The following is a 22683-nucleotide window of genomic DNA, read 5'->3' as shown; positions in this document are numbered from 1 at the left end:
AAAAGAAACGTTGCACGTGAACGAGAATGTGTTATATTCACATAACGTCGGATACAAAATCTGTGATTTTATATAGGATACACGAGAGAAAGTAATCTTTTCTTTACAACATATGTGTTTGGAGGTCAGACACATCAAATTTTAGGCTTAACGGGCCAGGAAATTGGAATCAAACTCTGTGAACAGTGCTTTAACATAAAATTATGTGGACATATTTAGAAATGTAAAAATAGGTCTGTAGGTTTCGCGCTGTTACGATTCGAGTAAATCTCCGAGCTCAAGAATTTAATATTCTTAAACCTCTCGGTTGCAGTTTTTTTTTCTTTTCTATATTAACACACAAATATCTTTTATTCAGTTTTCAGCTTCTCAAAATAAGAGTGATCTAATAAGATGATAAAAAATCATACATTTCTAATTAAAACTTATGAAGAACAAACCGCAAAACACTTCGAAAATGTTCAAAATTTAGTTAAACGATATTTCGACCATTTGTTAACCACATGATATTCAGGTGGAATTGTCTTAAATAATGATGGCGTCTAGTGGTTGTCTGCGACATTGACGTCCTCAGATATTGTCTAAATCAATGATGTCAAGTGAAACTGCCGAAAACAATGGCGTCCATTGGAATTGTCTATAACAATGCCATACATTGATACTGTCGTTAACAATGGCGTCCGGTGACATTTTCTAGCACAATTACGCCCATTGATATTGTCAAAAAATAACGGCTAGTGGAATTGTCTAGAACAGGGCAAGATGTGGACAAAGGAATAATTTACAAAGGTGGCATTGAAAGAGGACAAGGGGAATCAGACCAGGTGTTCCGGAAGAGTGCGACATCGACGACACCTGTCATGTAAATTTAGGTAAAATCCGAGAGATGGCACGCCCTCATACTGAGACCTGGTGCAGCGACAACACAACCACAAGGCATGCTAACAATGAGAATAAAAACGTATCGACCTTCATATCACACAAACAAATAGCAACTTTCCTGCGAGATCTTTATGACGATCATCAAACTTTACCATGGTCGTCATCAACCTGTATGTTTAGAAACCCTGTTTTGTAAGCTTGTCTGAAGCAGTCGAAACTCCGAAAGTGTTCAGTTTATCGTACAGCTTAGTAGTAAGTTGTCCGTGTAAGTTATTGTGTCATATATATAATATATGTATATATTGTAGTATAGATGGAGGAGAGTGGCTGAAGTAGAAAGTATGTGGTATCCTTGATTTCCAGCTCAGGAGGATATACACGATCCACATGGTCAATGATTTTCGTGTTATTTAAAGACAGCACACAATCGATATATGTATACAAATGTGAAATTTGAGGTCTTGGCAAGGTTGACGTCAGTGATATTGTCTGGAACGATGACGTCAGTGATATTGTCTGGAACGACCGCGTCAAGTGACATTGCCATAAACAATGGCTTCAAAGATATTTTCTCAAACAATTACTTGAAATAATATTTTTATAACAATGACTTGAGTGTTGTTGTCAAAAACAATTGCGTTAAATGATACTAACTGAAAAAATGGCGTCCAGTGATCTTGTTTAAAATAATGGCGTAGGTGATATTGTCAAAAAAAGGTCGTCGAGTGATATTGTCTTAAACAATGGCGTCAGTGATATTGTCTAGAACAATGGCGTCAGTGATATTGTCTATAACAGTGGCGTTTTATTGATATTTAAATATACGACTCCATATTTACATTTGCTCTTCATCCTTCAATTGTAATGCATTTCGAAGGCAAATGTTGTTATGAGACTAAAACAACATTTGTTATTTAACCTCATCAATCGCTATTGTGGCGTCTTCAATTTCATTGTTTTCAATACTTGAATTCCTGTTCAAAAACTGTTCGAAATAACTAAATAAAGCATAACTACTCTATTGAAATGTAAATATAGATAATGGATATTTTTTAGTAAATGGTGTTATGATCCTATAACACACTTTGCTATTGATGACAAACTTAATAAAGTCCGGTAGAACTTTATGTTTGTCACCAATAGCAATGTGTGTTATAGGACCATAACAACATTTGCTTAAACGTTCATTACTTAAATAGCTTGTGTCATAGCTTGACAAAAGAACCAAACGGTCTTGAAACGATGTGACACGTTTAATACGTACATTGTTTGTGTAGAAAATAAAACTTTGATGTAACATGTTTCCAAACTGATGAATCTTATTGAAGATATTAATAATATAGATTATTATAAAAGATATACATACATATTTCAGAAATTTTACAAACGCGATAAATTCCAAACCGCGATTAGTTCAGAGGGTCACAACGCGAACGTTTCAATTTGCGAAAAATTCCACTTTTACAGTAGTTGTAAAGGTCAATCGCATCAGGATAGGTGAACGTTACTAAACTTTACTTATGAAATAATTTCGCCTTGTGCAATGAATTTTAATAAACAGTTGATTCCTCGCAAATATTATGTATTATACAGTATTGCTTTGTACATCTTTCGTCACTTCATGACCAATAACATCTCAATCATCCATCCAACCATTTAACATTAGGGATCTTTATCTTTCTTTCTACTTCTAACAACATTTGATTTCCTAGCGCCTTGCTTGGCAATACCTCGCTTCTGGCTTTAATGTTGAGCGTTAGACCTGGCGAGGAAGGCTATGGGTTCTGTCCCCAGACCGGGACATACCAAAGTCCTTTAAAATGGTAGTTGTTGTTACCAATTAACTGCTTACCGTTTAACATTGAGGGTAATGGCAACAACTGGTTCACCCTTTGTCAGTATAATGTAACCCGGCGGATTACTGTGCTGGGTGCCTTCGACATTGTGCTTCAGTGAGATAGCACTTTAAAGGCATCAGATCCGCGCTTTCACTAGGAGGCAAATACACCAACATACTCTGTCTCCAGCACACATACATACATGTACGCTTACACAGAACACATGGAGGCACGTCCGTCCCTTAACAACCTTAGTTGTTCATAGATCGTTAAACAAAATAAAACCGAACGCAACTATTTGCCTATCATATACGTAAACATTTACAGCCTTCACATACTGTATACCAGGGGGAACATTCGCCCAGTCAAACCTTCGCCCATGTTATCAATTCTTTTAATCTCATATGTTTGAAGAAAAAAATATATTTCATTTGCTAAATAAATACCGCTGTTTTATTGCTTGACTTCAACACTGATCATTCCTTTATAAACATTTATTTGTAGATATTAAAGAAAAATAAATAAAATATTTGGAAATACCGATTTTTGTATTTAATTTCATTCGAGAAAAAAATATCAATAAAAAAGAAAGTTAATGTTTTTGGCAAATGTAGAAACTTAAACGACAATGTAAACAAAGCTGATTTTAAGTATCACTTTTTCATTTCATTTCAACAAATGTTATTGTTTAGAAAACAAATGGATTGGACAACAGGCAAGCCTTTATAAGTCCTATCACTTAACTGTATTACATACCTTGATAGTCACTGTGTTGTTCTTAGATAGAAGCTACGGGAACCCCTCGTCCGCCATGTACTGGAACTGTACTCCAGGATAACGACTCCACAGTATCCGAATAATTTCCTGTAGACAAGCACACTGCCATTGAATGTAAATGTATAAACATCCGGAACTCGCCTACCGGCTAATGGCTTTCCTTCCTATTACCTGTATGATCAAATTTCGCTACAAGATACCCTTGGTGTTGTTTTAAAACATGTACACAAGTCAGTTCAGGCGTTTATAAGATAGATCGATAAGACTTGCCTCAATCAGTTCGAAGATTCCAGTCAGTCGTAGACCTCCTTCAACGAAGACATGAACCTATTTGTTGATTACATAGAAAATTATATCAAGCAAGTCATCAATTTACTGGATCTCAACATTGGTTAAGATGTGTAGTCGACGGAAGATTGCATCTCAACTGATTTCCATAGCAACGACAGCAAGTCGTTCTGTACTTGTTTATCTTCCTTTTAATGTCGTTCACCTATAGGTCCACTGTCTGGAGAACAATTACTGTCAACAGACCCACGTTCTCGGTGTATCAATGTATTCAACATTTAAAATATCTAACCAGAATCATCTGTACTAGTACGCTTGCATTAGCCTTCGATCACACTTAAAGCGTATTCGGTATCAATTTTAGAATCTTAGATTCTTTAAAAGACAAAATATCGCGATGGAGTCACAATTAAAAGCAACGAATGCCGTATGTATTATAGCTCGGAACATTGAAATAAAACAATTGTATTGTTGAGGAAGATCTATACATATCACTATAGCATCATCTGTCCGTATTGCAACGTGTTTTCATCGTAGTCCAGATAAGCAGGTTTTTTTATGATGGCAGTAATGAAAACAATGTCGGGAGTATTGCATATTGTTGTTGACGTCATTTGAACGTGTTACCAACATTAGAAAATCGTTATCAATAAAGTAAAAGAGTTGACAACTGACAAGTGATGTTTCTATCACACGATACGTTAATTGGCATTTTAATCTCAGCACGTGCCCCGCGCTTGTCATTAATCATATCTAGACAGCAGACACATGTTCATTATACTGACATAATTGTCAAAACAGTGGATCGATGTCGATAGACAAAGATATCCATTTATTGTCGTGTTACGGTTTTTTTTATGCTGCTCCCGTCAAATCTGTCTGTCTTCCTCTGTCATCAGTCTCAACATCCGCCGAATGTCTGGACACGAGGAAAGCTGACAATAACGTCAGATCTATTTATAGATACATTGTCTCTAGATCTCTAAATGCACATTCACGCGCTATTTTATACTTATAGAAAAGGTGATGTTTGTAGCCCTCGTTTGCTGTAAAGGCCATTTCACTGCCAGCGCTGATACACAATACCGTACGTACTGGTGCAGCAATGGTATACAGCACAGCCTACCTAACTATTGTCTGTTATAGTCAGTGTAACAAGCGAGGCAGGCGAACGTTGTTAAATGATCCTGACATACATTAATAATGCTGCAATCGAGATGTTCCGTCAACAAATCGTGTTCAAATCGATATTAAACACATGCTCGTCTATCAAATACGTGTTACGGGTTTAGATTGCAAAGGTATCACCATAGTTCCATTTGTCCAGAAAAAAACGCATCCTGTCAGTAGCATGTATTGAGACAGATATAAATGAATCAACACACCTGTTATCGTTTGCTCTGTCTTAATCACAAATTCATATCGAGATGAAACGTTGTATCATTTCATTAAAATGTTCACAATGTATAAAATCATCCATCATTTACGCATCAAGATGTAAAGATAAGCTCCGAATCCTATCTTCAGAAATCCAGGAACGACAAAATATATATCAGCTCTGTTTTCATTTGTTCAGAAATGTCAAGCATTTAATTTGTTTAGAAAACACCTATTTTATATTATCCATCAGCTCATCATCACGTGCTTACCAAACAACAAAACATTTTGATATACCAGCTTTCTGCCTGATCACCGAGCGAGTGCTTGTGTCCCTAACCTATCACGTTATCTCAATCACTACCCAAGCGTACGCGATCACATTACGCGCTTGACTTCGACTGATATTAAAATCGCACGGATGGTAAAGTAAAACATTATGTAACCCTATCCAGGTCGTCAGGTTTCATTTCAAGTAATAAACATCATGTTTTGTCAATGGACACCGCGATTGTCTCGGCTTCCTATTCCAGCTCGTATGCAAAATGAGAAAATACGTCTGGCCGCATGCTCCCGGCTCAAACACCACCTCGCTATCCTACACAGCTGCACTCGCACTATGAACCTCCCTAGCTAGTACGTGTTCATTCCTAGTCACGTTTTCATCCACATTTCTTGTATTTTGGATATATATATATATATATATATATACACGTATATTTTCGATGGTAAATGATGCTTCTTGTTTCATAATTAAAAGTTTCTGAATCAACTACCATCTTGATTTTATTTACAATCAACATCTGTGTATGCTATTTCTTCCGCCACAGTGGTAAATGAGACCGAAAATGTATTTGGTGCCACTTTCCTTCATGTCTTTAAGAATGATTTTACATATTTACAGGAAGACTAACGTTACTGAGGTAGGCAATAGGCACCAGTTTCAATGGTCCAAGGTACCTGGCCGTTACAGAAAAAAATCAATTTTTTGTTAAATTAATGGGCCCATTTAATTTGAATAATTAGCTAGAATTATTTATTTCTCTGTATTTTTTTCCAGTAATTATGCATACCAAACATAATTTTATATTTTATCGATACTATTAAACGTGTCCTGTTACAAGATCACATTTTGATATATTTTCCAATAGTTTTGTTCATTGTTGTAATTTGACTCTCGTTTTAATTTACTCGTAAGAAGCTTTAATATAAGGTCGAGTTAGTCCATGTCAGAGCAGTTACGCTGTATTCGCTAATTCAGCAATATTTATTCAAAACTTCAAGTCAAAATAAAAACGTCACACGAATTCCCAATAACTGTTCCCTTGACAATGCCATTGGCCTTGAGCGAAATTCATTTTCCGATTACCTAACCACGCAAACAGAATCCTCCATGGAACATTCACATGGTCATAATGTCGGAATCGTCAAGATGAATCTACGATTTTCTATTTTTGCAGTCTCTATTCCTTGCCTATTATCACTAACAAGGCTAGGTTAGGAAGCGGCTGGCGTTAAAACGCGCCAAAACGCACGATTGACGAGCGCTCTGTGTTTCGTCCACGTGGCGACATGGTAAAATCAATAACGAAACTGATTACCTTCAATATCGAGGGTTGCTTCACCGCTAGCATGTCGCGATCACCAGGGCTTGTCTGGCCGGACCCAACAACTAGACACGATTGCAGTGAATTCATTTTATAAACAATATTCCAATTATACTCCCCGCTAAGTATATATTTAGGTCGTTTTTCTTAACTCGATAACATTGTAAAATGTGTACCGACTGTGTTGTATTCCCTGTAGTCGATTTACATCGTACGTCGAGGGAGATGTTCCATTCGTATACTCCCACTTACAATTTGTCAAAGGAGGTCAATGGAGTCTATATAGATAGCAATCATCTGAAAGATCTATATGTTTCAGAAAATCAGAGATCACGAGGCTATGTTGCTTTTGAAATCGACCGACATATATGTAAAATAAAACTTGCTCTTAAACATGAAAGGATGATTGATTCGATTGGCTAGGTTGTTAGGGAATCGCAACAATGAGTTCACAAGACGGAGGTGTCTACAGCTGATTGAGCTACTCGCTTGCCATTTTAAGATGTCATTTCATTGAAATGCCGTAACCTGGACATAATATCGGAGGTCACATTATTCCAAAAACGGTCTAGGGAGACACCCAGAAAAGAAAAGAGTTGCTGTAACACGGACATATTTATTGGGGATTGTTCTAAACAAAAGCTCATTCCAGTATTATTCGTTTCGCTTGCTCATGTCAAACGTTAGTAGCACTGTTGATGTCTTGATAACCCAGATGTTTGAAAACACCGTACCTATGTAACTTGGTAGCCTTTTCAAACAACTGTATGACCGGGACACTAATTTGAAGATATGTACTAGATCAGTGCAGACGACTTGATAGTATGGACTTTGCGTGTGCTTTCTGGGCCAGTGGTGATACGGTGTGTAGTCGGAGTCTGACAGTAGCGATGTAGGGAAGTTATTAGTTTGTTGACTTAGTTTTCACAGACAGTCGCGACGCCAATGAATCGGCCTAATTCAACCTTGGTTTATAGATTGAATTCGAATGAGTAACGCCTAGTAGGATGATAGAGGGGTATTTATAGTTATCCAGTCATTATTTCCGTTTTCTATAATATATATATGATACTATACTACGACCCTTATGTTTACAAACTCCCATATCTCATTCAATCTACTTTACTGCGATAACCTTTGAACCAAACGAATTCGGGAAACAGCACGTGGAAGTCATTATTCCAGACAACGTGGTCGAAGGTAAGACGGACAAGAAATGTTTTGTACCAAACAATACAAAGGACTGATGATGATAAACCCGCCTGATCGCAATGTGTTTATTAAAAAAAACCAAAAAAAAAACGTGTGGCAATTTGGAGATGTACGAGTAACATATGAATCAAAGGAAGGAAATGGAAAGTCGGCATATTAGAAGAGTTTGATGACGTCAGATTTGAAGATTAACTATATATAGGATATAATGGAAATAAAAGCCACTACAGGATCACCAGAGGAATTAAAGTTTTAAGGAACACGTCTGGGCTTTTAGGCCAATGAGAAACACGAAAGGCCAAAGTTCTTTTCAAATCATACCCTGGATAAAAAATAACAACAAAAGGAAAATGTACGCAAAGATGTCAACACAAAGGTTCACGTTAACGTAACACCAACAGCGAGGAATTTTAGGGAGTCGATGAGACATTAAAGCCTCGCCTTGGAAGAACAAAAATGCTAAGTGGAAAGCTTTTAGGTTTATATGGCTGGACGCTTTTCGATATCAACCATTGAAGTTATTGCTGAAATTGCGAATGCAAGTTTTCTTTTCGAAACTGGATCCTACGTCCGATATCCAATGCTACGCAAGGACAGAGAGATAATTAAATATGATGTTGTCATAGTATGATTTTCTTTATAACTTAAAATGACCTTACAGGAATTTAATCAGCACTTGAAGTATATCACCTCGAGATGACTCATGGTATTAAAAGTAGTAAAGACATAATTAATCCAATTTGCGGAAAAGGACATGTAATACCATCCTCGACTTTCAGGGGTTTTGCTCACTTTCGCTCTCTGCACTGGAATATGTCATAGCAAAATTGAAGGCTCAGTGTGTACCACCTTGTTGATGAGACAGGCGGACTAGTTCGATCCTTTGATGTTCATCAAAAGAATCTGACGGTCGCGTAGCGGTAAAAATGGACAGGCTTTGAAGTCAAGTGTCGCTTTTTTGTAATCTTCAAAGGACACGTATTAGCCTAAAGATTGGTCAGTTTTATTTACCTTGGACCAATCAAACAGCTATATTCGTGCCTTCAATTTTGCTATGACATGTTCCAGGGGTGCAAAGAGCGAAAGTGAGCGTAACCCCTTGATATCGAGGATGTGTGAATACTGGACAAGTGTTTAGAAACCATCTAATGCTTAACCTTGAGAAACGTCCGTTCCAGTGAAGACCTAACCGTTGTATGATGGAGGAGTGTAACATAACGATGAAAAGGTGAGAGTTTTGCGTGTTAAAGTGAACAACGGACATTGTACCCATTAACTTAGTTAGTGAGTGACGATATGTCTAAATAAAGCGCACCTCTGACTACCATCAGTACTTGGGCCATGTACACGGGAAAGCTCTAAATAGATGGCAGTATAGTTAAAACAAGCATCTTACCTTGAACTTGGAGGTGATTTGAAAAGTCTTGTAGCAGCTATTATACAAGATGTAGAGTCAGAGGAATATGCATTAAAAGAATTATGCTGATATTGGAAAGGATTCATTCGGCTGTTGAAGAATCCGTCAATACAGTTTGTCAATATATATTGTTTCTAAGAAATATGTAAGAACTATGCTGATATTGGAAAGGTTTCATTCGGCTGTTGAAGAATCTGTCAATACAGTTTGTCAATATATATTGTTTCTAAGAAATATGTAAGAACTATGCTGATATTGGAAAGGTTTCATTCGGCTGTTCAAAGTTCCATGGATGTAGTTTGTCAATATCTACTGCGGCTAAGAATTGGAAGAATTCAAATGTGTCTTCAGGAGTGAATGAGTTAACAGCAAACTGAAAGGTGAATCTGCAAAAAAGATAAAACGTAATACGGACGTTTATATATGATTCTAATTGGTTGGCTTAATACGAAAGCCAAGGTGAGGATAACGATTAAATCACATTGCAATTTTCTCATTTAATTATCAAATGTTGATAGAGATCGCTGTTCAAGAATGATCAACTGGTTGTACAAATCAATCTGCGGCCACTGAAATTGAGTTTTGTACACGAATCGCATCGCTGAGCCGTTAGATTTTTTTTTTTAAAGTACTTCATTTTTTCCTTCATTTCATAGATTTTTATCGGTGAGAGCTTCAAGTTGATCACGCTGTTATTGGAACAAACTTAACCATTCATTATCTCAATAAGCATAAAGCAAGGCACATGCCTTGACCCTGAAAAGTGCACTCTTTTGAAGTTTTACAGTATCCACAGGTCACATTTAATGAGACAATTGCAGGAGTATTTGAATGCACATGACGTACATATAAGTATAAATTATAATGGAACGTACACTTAGGATGGTGATATACAAAATATTTATATTTGATTATTTTTTTTATTGAAAGGGAAAGATTGTAAAATTGATATTATATAACTGTCTGATTACTGCTTAGCGGGTATAAGTAAAGTTTTTTCTGGTAATACTAATAATAATAATTCGAGGTTCTTGTATACCGCTTTATCACAACCTAGTTCGTAGGTCGTCTCAAAGCTCAAAGTATTATCCGTGGTTATAGGCCTTTGCAACCAGCCAATATCTTTCTCAACTGCCTGGGGAGCATACAGCCGGTGCTGCCATTTCGGCGCTCAAATCTAAATTTCAACAATTCTAGCACTGCCCAACCACGTACTCATTTACAGCTGAGTAGACTGGAACAAGCGGAGTAAAGCATCTTGCTCAAAGATACAACACAGTGCCGTGTCATGACTCGAACCCGCAAACCTTCGGTCAAGAGCCCGGCGTCCACTACCACTAGGCTACCGTGCACCCAATCATGTAATCATTTTTATCTAGCCTCTTACTGATACTGTACTATAATATTATAAAACTGATTATTACTTAGCGGGTATAAGCATTACGTATCCAAATAAACCTTTTTTTTTTTATCAAGCCCCAATCATTGTGGTGGCGTTTGTTACAAAGCTCTATTTAAACGATAACAAAAGAATACCTAAGTATGAACAAACCAGTAATTTGATAGAAGTTGGGAAAATATGTGCATGTAAAATCCAAGTAATATCACGTTCTCAAAAACAGACCTGCAGTAGTGCCGTTACAATGAAACCACAATATACACTTATGAACATAATACAAACATCGATGTGTATATTTTACAAATAGGTAGAGGATTTCCCCCATCAGATCGCGATGACGACCATGACACGTTTTGAAACCCCTGTGGTATGAGTTGTTTCGCCACCAATCGATATCTATCCCAGAAATCATGGTATTTTGAGCAAACGAGTGGTTATCGAATCAAGTACGACAAATAAACACTGTAACTTGTGGACGCAGGGAAGTTATAATCAAGAAAGGGAAAGTTCTTAATAAGAAGATGGAATTCGTCATAGCAACATACAGCTAAGTATGTTGCAATACTTTTATTGTAGGTTCATATCGCGATAGTCGTTGTTACAGAAAAATCATTAATGTCCTTGAAAGATGGATTTATACATTGTTACAGAAAAATCATTAATGTCCTTGAAAGATGGATGCATACAATCGACTTGATCTGTATTTGTAAACATACATTTCAATTGATATTAATCACTCCTGTTGGCCCGGATGTTAGCGAGTGAGTGTCTTCACGTGGGAGGACACCTGAGTACCCGGAGAAAACCCACGTGGTCGTGCAGGTGACCCCATACCTTTTCACGTCCGATCGGGGAATCGAACCCCGGCCGCCTTGGTGAAAGGCAAGTGCGCTATCCACTGCGCCACCCGACCACCCAATAAAGTTGTTGCTACTGAAAGACATCGTCGATATATTTGAAATAAATTTGGAGGATTTTTTTGCAAGGTCATTGTCACGTGTCCTAATAAGATAAACAAGAAAGGGGCATATTTAACCCTATAGGTATGTCAACAGACTGCTGGGAAATCTTCCCGTCGAACTCAACTAAGGTAGTATTACCTTGGTGCATGTGTGTTCATGTGCAATGTAATATGTCTGGGAAAATGTGTGAAAACTAAAAAAATAAAATATACATGTATATACAAAATATATATTATAGTTACCTAGGAAATCTCCCGATTTCATCTTCGGATTATTTTTTCTTGGCCATTGTCGTACCCCCCCCCCCCCCCCCCCCCCCCCCCCCCCCCCTCCATCTCGGCAAAATTACTGTTCTGATATAGACAAAAACCATAAACGCTGTACGCTGTTGAAGTTCATGATACCCCTAAGCTGATTCATCGACTAATTCTCGGTGCTAATGTCTGTAATTGTCAGACTGACACGTGCATCGGACGTAAAGATCCTGACATAGTCTCGGGCCGGACCTCATCCCGGTCCCGGTCAGAATATTTTATAAATCTAATCTGGGACACCTCTGTTGGAGGCTCTGTCTGTACATCCGTCAAAGTCGACAAAACTTGCTGTTTGAACGATTTTTCTGTCACCATGATTTAATATGGCTAGTCGCTGCGTAACAACGACGCCGACAACTTTGTTGTTAAGTTACCAATACTAGTTAGAACGTTTCTTTTCCTAACTACAAATGATAGTATAGATTAAAAATACCATTAATCAGCAAGGTATGATCAAATATCTGGACGGGACGACGATGATGCTATCAAGAATATCTACAGTAGAAGTCAAAATCTCATAAAATCAATATAGAATATAAAACAAGCAAAGAAAAGCTTCATAAAATCAATATAGAATATAAAACAAGCAAAGAAAAGCTACACCCTCATCTTAATAGTGATTCGACTCACCGAAAAATCCTATTCTTCTTGCAACGTCTTCTGTTTTCTCAAAGGATAATGTGGCCACAATGTGAATCAGAAATAGTCTGACAGAATAGATGTTTTACCGATGTTATATTTATTGTAGGTTCCTCTATTTTTTAAGTTGACCTATAGATATTGGTCGATATAGCGGGGTATGCATCCTTAATGTAATGCTAAAGAAATAACTGTTTGAGCATGGTAAATGTATATTGCTGTATAATGCACACGGGTCTATGATATGGGTAGATATAACGGAGTATGCATCCTTAATGTAGTGCTAAACAAATAACTTTTTGAGCAAAGTAATTGTATGTAACTGTATTTTGTATGTGGACCTAGAAATACGGATATATATAATAGGGTGTGCATCAATTTTCATAGTGATATAACTGGGTATGCATCCTTGATGTAGTGATATAATGGGGTATGCATCCTTCCTGTAGTGCTAAACTTTTACAAACTAGTAATGTTGTTTGTGAACCTTTGAATATTGATAGATATAATGGAGTATGCATCCTTAATGTAATGCTAATGTACCTATAAATACGGATATATATATAATAGGGTATGCATCCTTGATATAGTGATATAATGGGATGTACTGCTAAACAAATAACTTTAAGATCATAGTAAATGTATGTAACTGAAGATTATTTGTGAACCTATAAATATTGACATATATACTGGGGTATGCATCCTTAATATAGTGATATAATGGGTATGCATCCTTCTTGTAGTGATATAATGGGGTAAACATTCCTAATATAGTAATAGTATGGGTTATACATCATTGAGTTAGTGCTAAACAAATCACTTTTGCTGGGTGGTTATTTTGTAATGAGAGTGTGATGAGAGTCATGACACTAGGAGGTAAGATATGCATCTTGTTTGGAATGTTTTTATGTATAATAGTTTATGTTTTCAGATGCTCGTAAACTCCGGTTAGTAAAAGTTAACTGTCATTAAAAACGAGCCATTAGCAATTTCTTTTTTTAAGCATAAAGGCCTAAAAACCGGGCGCTCATTATTGTTTAATTTTCGTCTAATTGACTGCCCCTTGCGTTCTGAGAGTCTGGGTTAGATGTGGGAGGGACCAAAACATATATTCTTGAAAATACGAGCCAAAAATACATCCGTCAAAAGATATGTTTTAGAGAAGAGAATTCATTTAACATGATCACAACTGGACACCGCTCTTGAACCGTCTTAAACTTAGGAATGATAACTTATACTATATCCAATCAAAATGCTGTAAACCTTGAATGTAGTGTGACGAGACCTGATTTGTACTTTGATCAGATAAGGTTGTTCTTTATGAACCATTATTTCTGAGCTCTGACAAAGTGACTTTCTTTCGGGTATTTTTTTCAATATCATCCTGCAATTCCCTTTCAACGATGATGGTAGTTTTGCCCTTTATCCAAAGTATTCACGTTGTCGACATTATGTTTTAACATTTGTTTGGCGATTCTGGCTTAACTGTTATGAACATCTGACATATAAGGTTCCAGATCAGACAAGATGTAGCTATCTGCAGCAGTTATCGTCATTTATTTAAATGGTGGTAACCCCTAAGTAATAGAATAAGAACGCTGCTGAATGTGAAAGTTAAACAAAAGAAATCAGAGACAGAGTGCGTCACTGTCGTGCAGAATGTATGTACGAAGAGAGCTTGATTCGTTTATAAGGGGGCTCAACCACAATGGAGTATAAGCATTTTGTGCAGTGTGGTTTGTCATTTAACGAAGACAGTGTTGAAACATATTGAACAGTTCATAACAATGCACCTTTCTTTCGACTCCCTAAAAAAACCCATTTTAGTTACAATGTGTAGTAGGCGGCAATGAGAGAATAAAATGGCGCCAAATCCACTTTTTAATCCTGTTTGGACGGATAGTCTAGACGCCCTAATAACTCGGCATTTTGTGAGAGTGGAAGGGTTATATAACTTGATAACACCAGTAATATCCTACACTACAGGTCAGTCGTAGTTAACATATCACCGTACATCAGTTACCAACGTACCCCATAGGTAGTCTTATTGCTAAACTTATTGCTTCTAAGCTTTTCGATAACAGTAACGCTACGACAGCTGAATTAAGATTTACTCCCAAATAACCCCTCCTTCAGCATGTTCTATTTCTACAGAAATCTAAAGAGTTTTGGGTAATATCCATAATGTATGGTACTTTCCGTGAAGTGTACAATGAAATGAGAGGCTCCTGCCATCTTTTGGAATGTGAGTTTCAGGATACTCAATGGTTCCGTGGAAGACAACGACAGACAATGGATACAGCAAGACAATGGTGCATTTTATTTACTTCCCAGTGAAACATTTAAGATCTATCTGTAAAAAAAAAGACAGTTCGAAATCCAAAACGAAAAGAAAATATCTGTCCAAATATTTTTTTAAGAGCAGTATATACGGTACCCAGTTGCCGGAAGTGACGTCATATATATAAATATTTACATTTGGTGTGGCAAAGCCCTTCTATATTACTACTAAAGTACTGCCAATAGCAGCTTCATCTTATGAGACTATAAATGAAGTTGGTCTTTGTACCTCCGAGCGACTTAACAGCGTCACTACCGAACTTATCGGTATCTTCTGCTTTGATCCCTAACACCAGCTGGCTGTCTCAAGTGTCTGTGAGATCAACAAACAATTTTACGCCTGGATTTTTCACCAATTCAACCTCCTCCGGTTGCACGATCAACATCAACAACATGCCGGACCGCAAATATAACTCTGACCTGATTACTGCGGGCTTCCGTTGAGTGCGTGCGCCGGATATAGGTCGCAATAAAATCGGAAAATGTTTTACGACACTTGATTAGTTACTTACAAAATGTCATTTGTTACTATTTATGAATCGAGAATATGATATATATATAAATCAAAATCAAATGAATTATTAACGAAAGTTGCGGAGTCTTTTCAATTTTGTATGGGAAATAGCGCATGACGTCAGCTGTTATCTTTGTGCCGTTCTAGATACTGACCTGACCTGACGGTAATAAGCGGGAAATTTGAAATTTGGAAAAGACATATTTTTTTTTGCGAATTCTCATTATGGAAGTATAAATATAAGCAATAAACTGCATAGATGTGGCAGACCAACTGGTATAACTGCCACATGTGTCACAGACAAACTTATCATCTAGCGTACCATTCAGTTTGTTTGTTACACATGTGGCAGTTATACCAGTTGGTCTGCCACATCTATGCAGTTTATTGCTTAAATAGATATGATGTAATGGGATTTCGCAATACCGGCAGTGGCGTCATAGAAATGATGTAATGACATTTCGCAATGACGGAAGTGACGTCATAGATATTATGTAATGACATTTCGCAATGCCGGAGGTGATGTCTGATTAATTAATAGATATGGTGTAATGACATCAGTGTGATATTTCGCAATACCGTCATGTGATAATATTCCATTCAAAGGTTGTCTTAAAAGGTAAAGGTCAGTTTAGAAAACGTTTAGAATATATATTTGTTGAATCATGATATTGATGGTATTCAAGTCGGCAAAAAAGTACTTGAAATATGCTATTTTTCTCTGGAGACACATAGCAACGACGATGGAGTTGATAGCGAAGGTCAAGAAGGCGTGTTGATGAGATATCACGCACCCTCCCCAGGATACATTAATGTGATGTATTTCGTTGACATTAGGGTGTGTGGTAGGACGCAGCAAAATGATGACTATGACATGATCGAAGAAGAATTAATGGAGACGGTCAAGGCAAAACTACATCCGGTATTTCGAAATATCACTCCGGGGTAATAATTATCTATTAAAAGAGTTATGAAATGTACAGCGCGCCACATGATGTCATAATTGTGTCATAATTGTGATACAAGTCCTATTAATGTCACCTTTTTGTGAAAAAAAATAATAGTTGTGAAATGTCTGTGTAGATAACATAAGTGTTTTGAAATATATACGTAAATGACGAAATGTTCCAAATACATCAATCTGTTATGCAATACATGTTGAAGGTTACGAAATAAGATGCTGTAGAAGGAGTGTAAGGAGATAACACATAACACCAGTTAATTTTTTTTATATATTTTAATGTCAAATTTTGGGCCTGTATACCTTGGATTTTATGTAGGATGTGTTGTCAATAAATATGCATGATTTATTTAATTGTTAATATCTAAAACATAAACAGAAAATGATTAAACAAAAGTTGTTATATGTTCATTTCACAAGCTAAATTGGAGTTATCTCCCCTGAACTGTTTAATTTGATTGTTATGACAGAACTATATGTAATGTTTGTAAATAAGTTTGGAAAGGACTTAAATAGGCCTAGCCTGATGTCCAATCCAATTGACATATATAAAGTCAATAAAATCTGATGAAATGAAATGAATGTCAAATTGATCAATGATGCATCTGGAGTCTGGGTGATGGAGGTGCCATGTTGACACTTTTACCTTTACGAGACTTATTGGATTAATGAAACAGCATAATTATCACATTCATTACAATTATACATTTTCATCTTTAACAAAAAAATAATAATTAGTACAATATAATGCATTTTAATTTGAAAATCAAGACCCAAGATCCTTATTTTTTATGTAGTTAAATTTGATGAACATGTATCATCAAATATTAAATCAGATTTAAAAAAAAATGCAAATATAATAAGCACGTTAAGGTTCAACAAGCCCCCAAAAGAGGTAATTGTCACCCTAAATTTCAACCCCATGGCAAGTCATATTCAAATATTCTTATCACAAATCGGAATATATATATATGTAATTTAAATACATTGAACTTGTACATGAGCTATTAAAAAGGTATATAACTAGGTTAACGAAGTCAAAAATACAGCATTAAGGCTGATGTAATGATAAAAGTTGCTCACCAGATGTATAACATGTCAATCTCCTAGGTGACCCAACTGAATGTTTCTTAATGACATGTTATTTGAAGATCATTGATATACCTAGGTCAAGCGGGGCTTTATTTCTCTTTAACTATGTGTGGAGAGGCATACCGGCCTCACAAGTAGATGATTGTTGCTATGGGAATGTACAAAAATCATAGTAAAATGTCAGAGTAACATATTTTAACGGTATATATGTGTATAACCACAGACATTTGACCATAAATACTACTTAAACTTCATATAAAATGTCCTTCCTTAACATTCAATATTGTAATAAAAGAGCTAGACTTGTTGTAAACATTATTGTACTTTTCAGCTTCATTGTTTATAACATGTCTAGCGCATTCATATATCACATAATGTTATCAAATGACACATCATCTCAAGTTCATTTATCGATCAAGGTTACTTAGCCATTGTTTTCTTATTTAAAATTTGCTAAAATGTATTACCAGGAGATTTTATTATGATTTTAGTGATTTCGCATGGCAACATCTATCTTTATTTGTGGTCGAAATTCCTATCAACAGTTAGTAGAAGAGAAATAAAGCTCCGCATGACCTAGGTATATAAATAAACTTTAGATTATGAGATTGACATGTTATAAGTCCGGTGAACTATTTTTATAAAGACATCGGCCTTAATGCCTTTTTTGACTACGTTAACCTGGCTATGTATTTTTTGTATGGCCAATATACAAGTTCAATATATATAAATAACATATGTGAGTTCCGATTTGTAATTGAGGTCTTTGAACATGACTTACCAGTTGTCACACACAGTTATTTGCTGAAAACAATTCTTATATTTAGCTATGGCGTGAAAAAACACGTATGGCGCAAATTAGTGTAAAAGTGCTTCGTAATCAAGATCGATTTTCTAACAAAGTACATATTTTTTTTAAAATGATACTTTACCAAAACATGTTAACTGAGTATACCAACAAATTAGTCGAAATATTTCGTGGATAAAACACTTACATTTTGCTATGGCGTGCAAAAACTCCTATGGCGCACCTATGGCGCTAAATCTCCTATGGCGCAAATTAGTGAGACCCCATTAGGGTGACCGAATTTTTCATCGTCATTTAAACTCAATCATTTCAACTTTCCCACTGAACGCTGAATCTGATTGGCGACTGACATCTTAAGGGACGATGGAGGAGTTGTTGACATTCGCTTCTGTCGCTTATGTATGCTAATAAACTCATCAATGTTATTGATACATGTTTCCTTTAAATTGACAGCGGCTGTGATCTTATTCATGCAACTTTCACAGACATGCACAGTCGCAAGATATTCAGTCTGGAGTTTAACTCCTGTAAACTGTTCAATGGTATCAACATACTTTCCCTTCCGAGCTTTAAATTTAGTCAAGCAATGTAGGCGTTTGCTATCGGAAGTACATAAAAAACAATATACCGTTTCCTCGGATAAAACACTCTTCACAGGAGTCGTCTGCTTCATAAGAGCGCAGCTCTTCTTGCGCCAAGGCGCAATAAGCGAAGTTCTTTTCCGGTAACATGTGTTCGAACAATTGAAGCTATGGTAACGTCGAAATGCTATGCTTCTTAAATCCTTCGTCACGGAAGTAGCTAGTATAGAGTTACCGCGGTCCTATTTTTACGATGCTGTTTAGCTTTGCTACACATTCTCAAAAATATCTCTTTATTTGTAGTTAATACAAGTTTATAACCAGTCTGAAACAATTAATAAATGTTCCTAATATGTTTGTTATAGTTAATATAAGTTTATAACCAGTCTGAAACAATTAATAAATGTCCATAACCTGTCTGTGAATTTGTACGGGAAATAATACAATTTTATCAAATTACTTTTAAAACATTAAATCCGTGAAGAAAATCAAAATAAAACATTTTAATGACTAAATTGTAAGTTATACATGCAGTAGGATCGTTTTCCTTCAGTTATGAAATGCATAGGAACATCCCTTTCTCCACCACTTACCCCCCATCTACTTTATAATGTTTAACCTTTTAAAATAATGTTAATACCGCTATAACCAGACGTATATTTCGTGGCATTAAACTCCTACTTTCACTTTCACATACTTCATTTCCGGTAAAGAAATACGAAACTGAGGCTTCCGATTTAAAGCTTTACCGTGCACAGCTCCCGTTAGAATAGACGTATAAACCCATCCAAGATGGCGGCACAGGTCAGAGGTCATAGGGGAAAAAAACATCTCGCGCCAATGTAAACAAATTTGACAGTTCGACATGAGACGGGCCTCGCATGAGACATGATTTAGATTTAGATTTACACTTATTTTTTGTATTGAACGTTATATATACTCTATAGACAACGGATCCTAATGATCAGAATCTAACTTTAGATGACTTTATAACATGGAAACTTCCCGATTTACGTGATTAGACAGAAGCAAGAAATGGCTGTCGGCATGTTTTGCTGCATTTACGATTAAGCTACCACTTGTCCAAACCACGGAATTAAATTAAGTCCGTGTCCAAACTGATGCCTGTATTTTAAAACAAAATCAGGAAGATTACTTTAATTTGTTACATGTAGACGATGGACATACCGGACCCATTGTTATTACACACTGGGTGGGTCGAGGAGAAACTGGGACCGTTTATATATGTACAGACTATTCTAAATGATTACAAAATCGGAAAGGCTTATGAGTACTTCAGTCTGGTCAATTTCAGGAAGTTTACTACCATTCCATATCAACTGCATCGGCTGTATTTTGTCAGCCAAATGTACACCGTGTTGTCACAGAAAGTGAAGGGCGACTCATGATCACATACAGTGCGGTTAGAAAATGGAGCAGTAAAATCGGCTATGAAACCAAGACAACTTGATACCTGAAGGTGATTGTGTAATGTTTAAATGAAAGCATTAGTTAACATTTTATTTATCTTTTTGAATGCAAACTNGGGTAGTATTGGGTCATAGTCACGGCAATTCGGTGATGTTTTCGGCACCAAATCGCATATTTCCCGATAAAATATGGCAGATGGAAGTAAATAACGTCTACAAAGGTGATATTTCACAGTAATAAAGAAGTATTTGGTTCATAACTGGATCGTATGGGGTAGCATTGGGAAGTATTGGGTGGTTTTGGGTAGTATTTGTAAAGTATTGTCCATATTAGGGTATGACTTTATACGATAAAGTCATACCCTAATATGGACAATACAAATATATAAATTTTCTAAAAATATATTAGTTAGCTATGAAAACTATTTTAATTAGTGATAAATAATATAAAGCACTGCTTATAAATATTGTCCTGTACATAACACTCTTGTCAATTATGTGTAATAGACTGGGCACATTCAAATATCAAGGAAACAGTTTTATGGTTTAAAAATATATCAATTATCTCCCTTAGACTAGGTCATTAAATATGATTGTGATGACTCAATAAACAAAAGCAGGTTTCAGTCAAACTTGAAATTTACCTCAGTCTTAGTGTATTGTACATGCTCTTATAAGTTATCTTGTGACAAATATGGAACCTTTATTGTGCAATTTGTTGGAGTATAAAAAAAAGCATCCAAATATAAAATCTATTGCCAGGGAACTGGGACCAGAGGCCTAACAATTCTACAAGAAAGAAATGTTGAAGTCTTTTTGTCATTTAGGAGCAAGTCCAGACCTGTTGGTCACTTGTGAGTGCTGTGGGGATGATGTTGTAGAAATAAAATGTCTCCTTGTTACAAAATTNATAATGTTTAACCTTTTAAAATAATGTTAATACCGCTATAACCAGACGTATATTTCGTGGCATTAAACTCCTACTTTCACTTTCACATACTTCATTTCCGGTAAAGAAATACGAAACTGAGGCTTCCGATTTAAAGCTTTACCGTGCACAGCTCCCGTTAGAATAGACGTATAAACCCATCCAAGATGGCGGCACANACTATTTGCAAGTACTTAACAGCTTTATATTGTTTTATGTGAAGTTTGTAGTGCCTGATTTTTTTTCAATTAAGGCCTTTGTTAAATCAAAATGAAAAACACAGATCTACCTGTCATGTAAGAGGCAATGGACATTGATCATGCCCCTGCTACAACACATTTCTGCCCTGTATGTAATTAAAAGCATGTAATCAAGGAAAGACACAGCATACAGAAATATGGGGATCAAAGCATTGGATGTGATTATTGTCATCTTTGGTATCACTTTGCATGTGTACAGATGAATAAGCTTGCATCATCACAGATTGGTAAATCATGGGCATGTCTAAAGTGCAGTGTTATTGGCAGAGTTGGAAAGTTTAAAGTACAGACTTTGCAAGTTAGGCAAAATATAAAAGCCTTGTTTAGGCCTAAAAATAAATATATGAGGTTAGATTTTGTATGCAAGTCGAAAATGTACAGTTGGTTTGACTGCCACATTATATTGCATGTATATATAATATATATATNGGTACCAAGTTTCCTCTAGAATATATCATTTTAGACCTTTGGATAATTAATTTGCATAGGAATTAGGAATTGCTTCCCTTTGTCCATACAATGTATTTCATAGAACATTAAAAACTGAAACTGGCATTTACCCCTTTGACCAATACCTGATTATTTTAAACCATTAAATAGATTATGCACAGATTGTGAACATCTTTGAACTTTGCCATTGTTGTTGAATAAGATATCAACCAATTTTCTTCAGAATCTTGCCTTATCTGACAAAGTTACTTGGCATAAAACCATTGACCAATCAGAGTACAGTATGCTAATTAATTAGGCATGGATTTTACTCAACTTTGAACTTATCGTCTAAGTTTGTATATTGATCAATATATATTCAAGCAAGTTATCTTGTAAAGTGTGCACATCAACCAGGGTTGGCATGCTTTTTAATACGTGTGAATTTTGTTCAAGTTTCAATTTTGCATCAGTCAGTGTATATTGTTACAGAACAATATTTATAAGGATGTTAACTTGCTGAAACTAAATTGTGGATAGACAAGTGGATTACTGCTACCCATACATTTACAAGTCTCTCAATATATTTGAAAAGCTTTTAAATACAGTGTTTTACATATTCACTGCA

At 36.0% G+C, this 22683-nt stretch overlaps 1 protein-coding gene across 1 annotated transcript in view; it reads left to right on the top strand.

Annotated features, from left to right (window-relative positions):
* The first annotated feature begins 19800 nt into the window (after nt 1-19800).
* The window catches only part of LOC110452073, a 10364-nt gene continuing 7481 nt past the window's right edge, over nt 19801-22683 (top strand). The window contains exon 1 of the mRNA XM_021500355.1: nt 19801-19812. Within this exon, the coding sequence (XP_021356030.1) occupies nt 19801-19812 (12 nt within the window). The remainder of the gene's footprint in view (nt 19813-22683) is intronic.

Source organism: Mizuhopecten yessoensis, unplaced genomic scaffold (genome assembly GCF_002113885.1).
Source record: "Mizuhopecten yessoensis strain PY_sf001 unplaced genomic scaffold, ASM211388v2 scaffold6383, whole genome shotgun sequence".
Taxonomy (NCBI): domain Eukaryota; kingdom Metazoa; phylum Mollusca; class Bivalvia; order Pectinida; family Pectinidae; genus Mizuhopecten; species Mizuhopecten yessoensis.
The sequence above is the reverse complement of the archived record's forward strand: the minus strand, read 5'-3'. Positions and strand labels throughout refer to the sequence as shown.